The sequence below is a fragment of the Coffea arabica genome, chromosome 7e (genome assembly GCF_036785885.1).
Source record: "Coffea arabica cultivar ET-39 chromosome 7e, Coffea Arabica ET-39 HiFi, whole genome shotgun sequence".
Lineage (NCBI taxonomy): Eukaryota > Viridiplantae > Streptophyta > Magnoliopsida > Gentianales > Rubiaceae > Coffea > Coffea arabica.
Window position 1 is genome coordinate 17,521,696 of NC_092323.1, and position 13,281 is coordinate 17,534,976.

General features: G+C 38.6%; 1 protein-coding gene and 1 non-coding gene across 2 annotated transcripts; one reads left to right on the top strand and one right to left on the bottom strand.

Annotated features, from left to right (window-relative positions):
• Window positions 1-7,210: 7,210 nt before the first annotated feature.
• On the bottom strand, window positions 7,211-13,002 carry LOC140011273 (uncharacterized). Its single transcript, XM_072060049.1, has 4 exons — window positions 10,969-13,002; window positions 9,726-10,704; window positions 7,779-9,584; window positions 7,211-7,281 (listed from the first exon to the last, which is right to left on the bottom strand). Exons 1-4 carry the CDS (start codon window positions 13,000-13,002, stop codon window positions 7,211-7,213), a joined length of 4,890 nt encoding a protein of 1,629 aa, XP_071916150.1.
• LOC113702576 (small nucleolar RNA R71) lies at window positions 12,329-12,435 on the top strand. The gene has a single exon (XR_003451213.1). It is a non-coding gene; the product is annotated as a small nucleolar RNA R71 (small nucleolar RNA).
• Window positions 13,003-13,281: the final 279 nt, after the last annotated feature.

The window sequence follows — 13,281 nt, forward strand, 5'->3', positions numbered from 1 at the left end:
TTAAGTGTGCTAAGGGCACCAACCTAACTGCCATGTGCACCAGTCCAAGAGAGTTTTGGGGGCTCGCGCCCTAGTCTGAGAGGAGTTTTGGTTTGGCATCAAACCAAAAGAGCAAGTCATGGGCCTTTGGGCCATTAAGCATTTAGTGCTATTTAGGCTCTTTTGTATTTTCAGTTTTAGGTGCCTTTTGGACCCGAGAATTATTTCCTAGGGTTTTGTACTCTCTTTCTATTATAGTAAATCTGCTACCCTTTCACCCATGGACGTAGGTCAATTAGACTGAACCACGTAAATTTTATATTTCTCTGTTTGATTTATTTGTTTTGTTATTGTCATTATTGAGTTGCCAAGAACCCTATTATTATCATTTATCATTTTCTTGGGATCAGACCTAACAGTATATATCATGGATTAAATTATTGTATAAATGGTGTTGTAAGTTATAACCTATGCTTCCATAGCATCAATTTGAATAAAGATAAAATTACAAGATAATGGTAGAATTGTAAACATATTTAAACAATACATTTTTCTAAATTTTCCAATGAAATTCTTGTCACAAATATCAAATAAATATTCTCAAATGGGTAAAGTGTCTATTATTTTCATTGAGGGGGGGCAAACTGTTATTACCCCCCACTTTTAGGGGGGCAATGTGTCATTAACCCATAAATAAAAAGTAGAAGTACAACCCGAACTTTTCAAATATATAGGACTAAATCATGCAACATATTTCATAAATTATTTTGGGTCTATCTAAGGAGTGCCTATTGGGTACTCGTTAAGACATACTTTAAGTGTTAAATTTTTGAAGAAATAAAATTAAATAGGAGAAGTACATAAGTGCAAGAAAGAATAGTAATTGTTAGTATATATATATACATGACAGGTTGTTTAATATTTAAGTGTGTTAATTGATGTATATTATGCACCCGTCAGAAAAATCCAATTATCTTTATTCCAATTTGCAGTCATTTTGGTCAACGTTCATTTCTACAAACAAAAACAAAACGTGTAATCTGTAGCTTTCCCTTATCAGGCAAAAAGGAAAAAAAATAATACATATTCCAAAGTGGTATACCAGAAAATCATCCGTCCACTTAACATTATGTATATTCGATAGCGGTAATCATCTGTCTATATTCTCTATGCCTGATGCACGTTTTTGGCATACGACATATTTTGAGTCTCTTCACTTACAATACGTAAATGCCTGATTCACGTTTGGTGCGACATTTATACGGTGGGAAACTGGGACGTTTATAGGTTTATATTGCCCAGCTCTGATGGTTGTCATTGACATTTATGGCTAGACTGGGAGTTTAGGATAGAAAAGAAGAGAAGAGAAAGCTTTTTTTTTTTGGAGCAAAATATAAATTTACTCATTGATCAAGGAATGGAGTTTGTACACTGGAATATACAATCACATGCATCTCCAAACTCACTGTACCCTTTTGAACAACGCGTTCTAATAGGAAAGTCTTATATCTGAAAATTAATTTATCAAGTTCATGATAAAATCCACAGACGTTCAGGTGGACATTATGTACTTGTTACATAGTAACCCCTTAGGGGAAGGGCAAAACAGGGGGGATAACGTGTAGGAGAAATAGATGTTTGGGGTCTTTAAGAAGGGTTAAGGCATTTCTATTCTATCCCTCATTTTAATATTAGTGTCCACTTTTCTACGTTTCTCGAGTTCTAGGATATCCTGACCATGAATTGGTTACATATCTCATAACTTCGACAATTTCCTTCAATAGTCCAACAGTTGAAGTATGTCCTACCCGAAAGATCACCGTGTTTCTCAACCTCCATATATGCTATACTATAGCAGTTAGGCAGAGTCTCTTGAACTGGTGCTCAAAGGATTTAGAAGTCCATTGAGTTGCAATCCATGCTAATTCCTCCTCCCAAATATAGTTATCTCTATATGTCAGACACATTATCTACACTTTATTCTAGATTGCCCCTGTGATCTATCAAAATCTTCCAATTTCCTTTCTTTTCCGTTACTCCACAACTCCCAAACATCATAAAAGAGTTATTTCCATTCACTTTCTTTTCTTTTCTACTTAAATTTAAGCTCCCAAACGAAATATTAGACTAGTTGACAATGTTGTCGGTGATAGAACATAAAACCTAGACTTTTTTAAAGACAACTTCCATCTAAAACAAAACTAAATATACATTTTTAAAACAGAATTGATGAAAATGGTCATAACAACAAAAAAAAATAAATCAATAACAAAATTTGACAACAACATAATGAAAGGATTAAGTATAACTTATCCCTTGAATTTCAAGGTCATTTTGGACTCCCTCCCCCCTCCCAATTGCATATATAGGCACTTTGCACTTTGGATCGAGTGGATCTTATAGGTTTTCAAGGTTTTTTTTTTTGATTTATTAATCTGTTCAGCACCAATTTTGTTTTGCTCAATGAAAACAAAATTGAGTACAACAAAAAACTCTCTAGTTTTTTATGGACCCAAATCAAATAATTAAACATATATCCATATGAAAATACCCAAGAAATCGATTGAAAGCGGCAAAGGGAAATTTTCTCTATTGATAAGAAGGGCTGCAGCTCTTTCTTCACACAAACGAGAATGACATGAGGCTGCTGAGTATATATGAAATTTTATTTTTGAATACAATAATTACAACTACAATTACAATTGGTTCCTATACTAGAGGAAGGGGGATGGGGATGGACCAAATGGGTGTATCTAAGGCACCCTCTAGAAGTGAAATCAAGAAACTGACAAATGGTGCACTAAGGCACCTGACACGTAGGCAAGGGATTCGATCCCCCGCCTATACTCAAGTAGGGATTAATCCCTTTTCTTGGTGGCCGTTGGGCTAAAACCCAATAGTTAGTATATATGAAACTGAGGCAACTGACGTCTCAAAAACCCTGCTGCTATATACTACTAATGCCTCTCCAATTACTACTAACATTATGGGATTGGATCCTAGGTGGCTGATCTTTTTTTTATATATATAGTGTAAGTGAAGGGGCCTCAAATTCCAGATTTCTTACTTACACTCTCTTTTTCGAGACCACCTTACTTATCCCTCTGCGACTCCATGTGGCCAATCTTACTAACCCTTAATGCAACTTATTATACTAACCAATAGATTAATGACACATTGACACAACTTAACAAAATAATTAATACTAGCTTGGTTTATATATATTTTTTATAATGCTTTCAATAAATCAAACTCCTCAAATCTAGACATGGCCAACATCTTCATCAACATCATAAATGTCTTAGTCTTCAATGCCTCTTAAAACATCAGCTACTTTATCTTCAGTTTTGCAATAATCAATCACAATTTCTTTCTACCGAACTAACTCACGTATGAAATAATATTTGATGTCTATGCCCATACGGAATTGAATTCTTAGAGAACTCAATCGCAGATTTACTATCACAATAAATCTACGTAGGACCAACCTGCTACAACATACTCAACCTCTACCATAGACAATACGATCACCTGTTGCATTTTAAAACTCCGACAAAACACTCATGAACTAATGAAAAATGCATATTCTGAAGTACTCTTTTTGTCAATTGTATAATCTACCAATAATTGTCTGTATAGTTAAATAACTTAATTAGATCATTTTTTGAATAAAATATACCATCATTATGAGTATCTCCAATATACTTTTGACAGGTGCCGAGCCTGTGCAATAATAAATACCTACTCGAGAAAAATGAATTTTCTGTGTATAGTAGTGAGTAGGGTCGAATCCACAGGGACTGGGAAAAATTCGATTCTTTTCAAGTTCGGGACACGGGGGATTTTTATCAGAAATAAACTAAAAATAATTAAACAATTTAACTAAAAATAATTAATTAATTAATACAAATTTAAATAGCAATCAAATAAATAATAAGTAAATTCTAGCCAAGGATACAACTACGCAGACACAGTCCATTCATCCGATCATTGATGCAAAGAAGGTTCACTTAATTTTATTAATAGGCTAGTTATAGTCGCCGAAAAACTCTAACGACCAGCTTTTCCTTAATTTATTGATAACCAAGGTACGACCGTTGATTACCTCTAACCAGGAAATACTCCTAGGTACGACCGTAGGAATTAATTTCCTAATTGCATTAAAAACTAGAAAAGCCTAACCCAAATTAATAACACGTTACGAGGGTTATTTAAATCAGATTGCATGTTCTCCTAGTATGTGAAAATACTAGTTGTCACTAATATTAACCAACTAAACAATTACGGATTTAATTGATTAATTTGACAGGAGATTAATAAGTCAAATTGCACATCGGGCCCTTGATATCCAATTAACAAAATAATCCCATGGAAATTAAAATAGAAAACATGCAAATATTAACAATTTAAGGAACACGTAAAATTAATTAGATCTCACAGATATTTGGGACTGCGTCTTCGCGTTGATCCTTGACTAGAGGAGAAAATTAGCCACGCCTCATAAGAAAATTCCCACGCAATTTAATTGAACTCAAAGACATTTATCTCTTACTAATAATTAAAAATAAGAATTATATTCTCTGTAGTCTAATACAATAAAAATAGTCTCACGGAAGAGAAGAAGAAAAAAACTCTCCTCGGAAATGTGTGGCTCTCCCACATATAAACACAAGCCAATCCGAAACTTCACTCCACGCTTACAAAAGAAAACATTCCTTCCCTACCTAATCAACTCCACCGAAAACAAAAGCAAAGCCAACTATGGTTTGTCGGTTTCTCTTTTGACCAAGTGCACACGTTCACAAACAAGAAAGCAATACCACAAATGTGCAAAGAAAGCAAACTTTAGACAATACAACTTATTTGCGGTCCCCACCAACTTTGATATGTTGTCTAACCAAATTGAATTCCCAAATGCAATTCCATTCTTTCTCGTTGGTTTGCACCAGAATTGTGTAAAGCTTCACAATAATCTTCTCAAGAGGTTTCTGCTCCAATTTCTGAAATTATATCCAAATACCAAATATAAATATATATTGACAATTAAAGCAATATTTGGCAAGGATAAAGAAGAGAATTAACAATAAAATTACTAACAATTAACACCCTATCAATTCCCCCCACACTTAAATCATGCTTGTCCTCAAGCATGGGAACAACTAAATTCAACAATGGCTAACTCTCATTTCATTTACTGCCAAGCTACGCTTATCCCAAAATCAAGTTTTAGTGGCTAAGTGTCAAGACATATTTCTCCCGGTTAGCTCCTGAAATCATAGACTCGTCCAATTCATAGCTAAGTCGTCTAAGAAATCAAAATATTAAACTAGCAAAAGTTAGCAATTGGGTCAACTGAAAATCAAAATCTCAACATTGAAGAACAAGGATCGGCAGGCCAACATGATCATAAACTTACTTATTATTTTCTTTTCTCTCTTTTTTTTTTTTTTTTTTTTTTTTTTTTTTTTTACAATAAATGCTCAGTCCCAAGCTATTCAAGTCTTTTGACGTGAACTCTGACATTTTTAGATGAAAGAGCCCAGTTACTCAACTCTTCACAGCTTCAGGACTAACTACTCATATATATCGTCACTTTTTGACGCGAAAGTCGACACTTGTGGTGAAAACTCCCGGTTACTGGGTGACGACACTAGCGGAGTAGGGTCATTTATTAATCACAATTAAAGCACCAGAAAACCAGATAATTAAAGATCATGGCCCACGTCATCTCCTAATATGGAGAACTAAGATCAACAATTGCCTAATCCACACAACAATTGCTAGTAAAATATTTATATTGCCTAAACAATTTAACCACAATTTGCACCAAGTCATTAAATTCATGATATTCACCAAGATAACATACGTTTACTTGCCATCTAAACAAAATTCATAGGATAAATCATAACCAGCAATAGAAGAGTGAGTTGCCACATTTATTCATCAAGACAACAATAAGAAAAGCAATAATTTAAAGAAACTCCAATCAAATCCAAATCTCCCCCACACTTAAAGTATACATTGCCCTCAATGTAACAAATATATAGTGAATAAGAAGATGAGCAACGAAACTCCCCTGAATCGTCAAGACATCGGTGGATTAGCCCCTGGGGTTGATCTGAGTCTCACCATTTTCTCCAAATATCACTCCAAACCACAATAGACAACAGTTTAAGTAAATTTAAGTGTTAAAGGCACCTCCCAATTGAACAAACAACTGTAACAAATTACCCACAGTTAGATACAAAGTACAGCAGTTTAAACACAATAAGTAAATCACACGACTAACCACAAGTCAATCTACTAAATAAATAAAAATCAAGCAAAGTAAAAAGAAACAAGCAAAGTAACACAGAAGTACCCAACTAAGGAGGAATAGAAATGTCAGGTAGTCCAAACACGCAAAATTTTCAAAAACGTACTGTACTAAAAATAATAAAAACATACTGCAATAATAAAATAAAAAAATAAAAAAAAATAATAGAAAAAGATTGAGACAGGCGCGTGCATACGAAGCCAGTGGTGCGATGAAGGTGGTGGCTGTGAGAGAGAAGAGTTTGCGGCAGCTGGATCTGGTGGTGCGCGGCTTTCGGGGCTTCAGGCGGATCTTGGAGGCGGTGGCTATGACAAGGGTGAAGGAGGTGAGATGAGCTGGTGGTCACCCTTGGCGAGGAGAGCCGAGGCAGCGGTGAGAAGAGCTGGGGCGTGGGCGGCGGCGCGCGAGCCAGTTGCCGCGACTGTCGTGGGTCAGCGGAGCTTCTGGCGGCGGCGAATGAAGAAGAAAAGAAAAGGGGGAAAAAGGGCAAGCAGCGGGTAAGAAAAGAAGTAAGAAAGAAGAAAAGAAGGAAAGAAAGAATACAATTTTTTTTTTTTTTTTTTTTTTTTTTTTTTTTTTTCGAGCATTCTGGACAGAATCCGGATTTATGGCTCAGAAAACGCGGCTCAAGAAAACGCGCCTCAAGGTGCGTTTTGTGAATGTCGCGTTTTTTCACAAAACTTGCAGCATCGAAAACGCGACTACGTGAGAAAACGCGACTTTAAGTCGCGTATTTGAAGGCGCGTTTTTGGTTTCTGAACAGGCTGGAAAACGCGACTTGGTAGAAAACGCGACTTCCTGTCGCGTTTTGAAGGCGCGTTTTCTTAATTATAGGCGCAGATTTGAAAACGCGATTCTATGAAAACGCGATTCAGTGGCGCGTTTTCTTGAAAAACGCGTTTTCTGCTGCAAAATTTAGCAGAAATTCAACTTTTGAATATTTACAAATGATACCCCAATTTCCCAAAATGCATCATAGATCATTTCTATGTCAAAATAAACCATTCACGCATATGTAAAATGATCTATACATGCATTCTAAACCTCTTTAATGCATCAAAAACCACAATTACTGAATTTGAGGTATTGAGATCTTTGATCAAATTTCGCCTTTTTTGCCTCATTTGGTCACTTTTCCAAAACCTACAAATGAAAAATAACAAAATTACTCAAACTTATACTTTAAACATAAAATCACTCCAAAGTAACAGCAACTTAAAAAAAAATTGGGTTGCCTCCCAAAAGCGCCTTTCTTTAACGTCTTTGGCTAGACGGAGTCCAGAATTTGCTTAAACTAAGCAAATCGGGTCTTCCAGTTGCATCATCTCCACCCGTTCAATTGAAAATCTTTCATAATACGGCTTGAGACGATGACCATTCACCACAAATTTCTTCTCCGTTTTCAAACTTTGGATCTCTACTGCACCATAATGAAAGACATTAGTCACAACAAAAGGGCCAATCCAACGAGAACGTAATTTACCTGGAAATAGTTTCAATTTGGAGTGGTATAGTAAAACTTTTTGCCCGCAGACGAATGTCTTCCTAGAGATCTGTTGGTCATGAAAGATCCGATTCTTCTCCTTATAGATCACTGCATTCTCGTATGCTTCATTTCGAATTTCTTCCAACTCTAGTAATTGTAACTTTCTTTGAATTCCGCCTTCCTCGATATCCATGTTGCATTGTTTGACCGCCCAAAATGCTCTATGCTCAAACTCGACCGGGAGATGACATGGCTTTCCAAATACCAATCGGTAAGGGGACATGCCAATGGGTGTCTTGTATGCCGTCCTATATGCCCATAGTGCATCATCTAGTCTCACACTCCAATCCTTCCTATCGGGTCGGACCATCTTTTCTAGAATTGATTTGATCTCTCGGTTTGATGCTTCCGCCTGACCATTTGTTTGAGGATGGTAGGATGTAGAGACTTTGTGCAAGACACCATATCTCCTAAAAATTGCAGCGATCGTTTTGTTGCAGAAATGAGTACCCCGATCACTTACAATTGCTCGCGGCATCCCAAAGCGAACAAAAATATTAGACTTAACGAATTCTGCAACCACTTTGGAATCATTAGTGCGGGTAGCCTTTGCTTCTACCCACTTCGAAACATAATCTACAGCAAGCAATATATACAAAAAACCAAAGGACGAAGGAAAAGGACCCATAAAATCAATACCCCAAACGTCAAAAATTTCAACAAAAATCATTGGGGTTTGAGTCATTTGATCCCTACGAGAGATATTACCCACTCTTTGACACTTATCACATGACTTACAAAATGAGTAGGCATCCTTGAATAGAGTTGGCCAATAGAATCCACTCTCTAGCACCTTACGAGCCGTTCTCTTTGGTCCAAAGTGACCTCCACATGCAAAAGAGTGACAATAGGCTAGAATAGATTGAAATTCAACTTCACTTACACATCTACGGATGATTTGATCAGCACCCCGCTTCCAGAGGTAAGGATCATCCCAAATGTAGAACTTTGCATCGCTCCTCAACTTGTCTCTCTTTGCCTTAGGCCATCCTGTAGGAAATTTGTCAGTGACTAGAAAATTAACAATATCTGCATACCAAGGCAAAGATGAGTTAATAGAAAATAAATGCTCCTCGGGGAATGCTTCTCTCAATGGGATGTCATCTTCGACGACTTGTACTCGACTCAAGTGATCTGCTACCAGATTCTCCGCCCCTTTCTTATCTCGGATCTCCAGGTTGAACTCCTGTAGCAATAATATCCACCGTATCAATCGCGGTTTTGCCTCTTTTTTTGTCAACAAATACCGCAAAGCTGCATGATCAGAAAAAATAATAACTTTAGCACCAAGTAAATAAGACCGAAATTTTTCTAAGGCAAAAACAACTGCTAAAAGCTCTTTTTCGGTGGTTGAATAGTTCAATTGAGCTCCGTTCAAGGCTCGAGATGCGTAGTAGATAGCATGAGCTGCCTTTCCTACTCTTTGACCCAATACCGCACCCACTGCATAGTCGCTGGCGTCACACATGATCTCGAATGGGAGGTTCCAGTCAGGGGGTTGGATAATAGGTGAGGTGATCAATAACTCCTTTAACTTATTGAATGCCCCCTTACATGCTTCATCAAATTCGAAGGATACATCTTTTTGCAAAAGTTGGAACAAGGGTGCTCCAATTTTCGAGAAATCCTTGATGAACCTTCTATAGAAACCTGCGTGACCCAAGAAAGAACGAACTTCCCGCACACTCGCGGGGTAAGGTAAAGTAGATATAACATCTATTTTTGCCTTATCAACCTCAATACCTGTAGATGATACAACATGACCCAAAACTATCCCGTGTTCAACCATAAAATGACATTTTTCCCAATTAAGCACGAGATTAGTTTCTATACACCTTACTAAGATCAATTTCAGGTTATCTAGACAGTTTTCAAAACTTTCACCATATACACTGAAATCGTCCATGAAAACCTCAATAATTTTCTCAACATATTCTGAAAAAATACTTACCATGCATCTTTGGAAGGTAGCAGGTGCATTACATAATCCAAATGGCATCCTTCGGTATGCAAATGTTCCAAATGGGCAGGTGAAAGTAGTCTTCTCTTGGTCCTCGGGTGCGATGGCAATTTGAAAATAACCTGAAAATCCATCCAAGAAACAATAGTAAGCTCGACATGCTAATCGCTCCACCATCTGGTCAATGAAAGGGAGGGGAAAATGGTCCTTTTTCGTGACGGCATTTAGCTTTCGGTAATCGATACACTGTCGCCATCCGGTGGGCTTTCGAATTGGTACGAGCTCACCCTCTTGGTTTGATTCCACTGTCACCCCTGCCTTCTTCGGGACCACCTGTACTGGACTTACCCACGGGCTATCTGATATTGCAAATATAATTCCAACGTCCAGCAGTTTTAAAATCTCTTTCTTTACGACTTCCATCATGAGAGGATTTAATCTCCGTTGAGCTTGCCGTACGGGTTTAGCATTCTCCTCGAGTCGAATTCGGTGCATACACACCGCAGGGCTAATTCCCTTGATGTCGGCGATGGTCCATCCTATCGCCTGCTTATGTTCCCTAAGAACTCGAAGTAGTTTCTCTTCTTGCACCTTTGATAAACCCGCGGAGATGATCACTGGAAGTGTCTCCCCTTCACCTAAGTATACATACTTTAGGTGTTTCGGCAGTGGTTTTAGTTCCAAGACAGGTGCCTGCACCACAGATGGAAGTAACCTTTGGTGAGGTTCGGGTATGAAAATCGGTGCAAGATCATACCTTGTCTTCGTGGTTGGTAACGTTTGCAACGATCCAATCACGCATTTAAGCTCTTCACTCAACTCTACCCTAGAAGTTGTTTCGGACTCAAAGTGCCTGGTCAGGACGACCTCTAGTTCATCCCTGCCTTCAATTTCAAAAACCTCCTGTATAGCAGGGTCAATAACATTTATCGAGAAAACAGAGCCAATATTTGAATCGGATGGATATTTCATGGTCTCAAAGATGTTAAAGTGAACAATCTCACCATCAAATTCCATAGACAAAGTACCCTTATTAACATCAATTTTGGTTCGGGCTGTACTCAAAAAGGGTCTACCTAACAACACAGGTGACGGATCACGGGAGTGTTCATCCTCCATGTCGAGCACATAAAAATCAGCTGGAAAAACCAATTCATTAATTTTTACCAAAACATCTTCAATCAACCCGTCAGGGTATGCATTGGTCCTATCAGCTAATTGAATTATTATCCCAGTCTCTTTCAAAGGGCCTAAGTTTAAGGAGGCATAAATGGACTTTGGCATGACATTAATTGAGGCTCCCAGGTCTAACATGGCCTTCCCAATCAAAGTATTACCTATCCTACAAGGAATAGTAAACATACCTGGATCTCCGCATTTCGGTGGAAGCTTTCTTTGTAGAATTGCTGAAACATTCTCCCCAACTATAACTCGTTCATCCCCTTTCAACCGCTTGCGGTTGGCACACAGGTCCCTCAAAAATTTTGCGTACCTGGGTACTTGTTTAATCGCATCCAGTAGGGGTATGTTGATCTCCACCTTGCGAAAAATCTCCAGGACCTCTTTTTCCTTGTCTTGCTTCTTTGGTTTTTCTAACCTGCTAGGAAAGGGAGGTGGATTAGTTTTAGCTGTAGGAATTGGGTTCGAGGATACCTTTGCATTTTTGTTGTCTCTGCCCTCCTCTTCCAATTCTTTCTCAATCCGTTCCTCGTCCTTGTCTTTAGGAATCACCGGTTCGGGTCCTTGAACTTCCTTGCCACTCCTTAAGGTCATTACGCTTACATTCTTTGGATTCGCCTCAGGTTGAGATGGCAACTTTCCTTGAACTTGGGACTCCAAACGGTTGATTGTTATAGCCATTTGATTCATTTGATTTTGCAATGATTGCACCTGTCCCAGTTGATTTCTCATGCTTTGCAGGTCTGAATCCGTCTTTTGTTGATTAGCAAGTAATTGCTTCATCATCTCTTCCATGGACGGACTTGAGTTTGAAAGTGGTGGTGGGCGATGATGGTACTGCTGTTGGTGTCCTTGCTGTCTATTTGGCACAAAGTTAGACTGCCTATTTCCTCCATAACTAAGGTTGGGGTGATCCCTCCAACCAGGATTGTAGGTACTTGAGTATGGGTCGTACGGCTTTCTTGGCGCGGGCGCGTGGCCAGCCATGTTCACCTGTTCAGCAGTTTCTTCTTGAACCATTGGACACATTTCCGTAGGATGACCCACGGCAGTGCATACCCCGCACACTTTGACATGTGAAGCACTCCCCACAGCTAATTGTCTTACGAAAGATGTTAATTCGGAGATCTGCTGTTGGATAGAGGACGTTTCCACCTCATTCACCCTACGCGTCGGGATGTCCTCTCTTGAACCAAACTGCTGTGAGTTCTCAGCCATCCCTTCAATCAACTCCCATGCTCCTCGAGGGGTTTTGTTCACTAACGCCCCTCCACTTGCAGCATCGATTATGCTTCTGTCCCTGAAAAGCAACCCCTCATAGAAATATTGAATGAGCAGTTGCTCACTTATCTGATGCTGAGGGCATTTGGTGCACAATTTCTTAAACCTCTCCCAGTACTCATAGAGTGACTCGCCTGGGTGTTGTTTGATACCACATATTTCCTTTCTTAGGCTTGCAGCTCTAGACGCCGGAAAGTACTTGTCCAGAAATTTTTTCTTCAATTGATCCCACGTGGTGATACTACCAGGCGGTAGGTAGTAGAGCCAGTCTTTCGCGGAGTCCTTCAAAGAAAAGGGGAAAGCCCTCATTTTTATTTGCTCTTCTGTAATTCCCGGAGGCTTCATACTGTTGCAAACGACGTCGAACTCTTGCAAGTGCTTGTAGGGCTCCTCACCTGGTAGACCATGGAAAGATGACAAGAGATGAATTAGACCAGATTTTAGTTCAAAGGGAGTGTCATCATTTAAATGTGGAAAAGTAATGCACAAGGGCTGCTGATTTAAATCAGGAGCAGCCAACTCCCTTAGTGTTCGTGCATTTGCCATAGTGACTTCCTCTTGGTCTGAATCACTTGAATTGTCACCAGACAAATTTGTCGGCTCAACCTCTGGATCAAGTTCCTGAGGTGCAATATCGTATTGCTCCTCCCTGAGCCGCCTGATTTCTTTTCTCGTTCTACGCGCGGTCTTCTCTACTTCAGGGTCGAAAATTAATTCGTCTGTACGAGAAGAGCGAGGCATAAACTAGAAAAATACCAGAAAAAAAATGAACTTAAAAAGAAACAAATGATTAACGCCAGTCCCCGGCAACGGCGCCAAAAATTGACAGGTGCCGAGCCTGTGCAATAATAAATACCTACTCGAGAAAAATGAATTTTCTGTGTATAGTAGTGAGTAGGGTCGAATCCACAGGGACTGGGAAAAATTCGATTCTTTTCAAGTTCGGGACACGGGGGATTTTTATCAGAAATAAACTAAAAATAATTAAACAATTTAACTAAAAATAATTAATTAATTAAT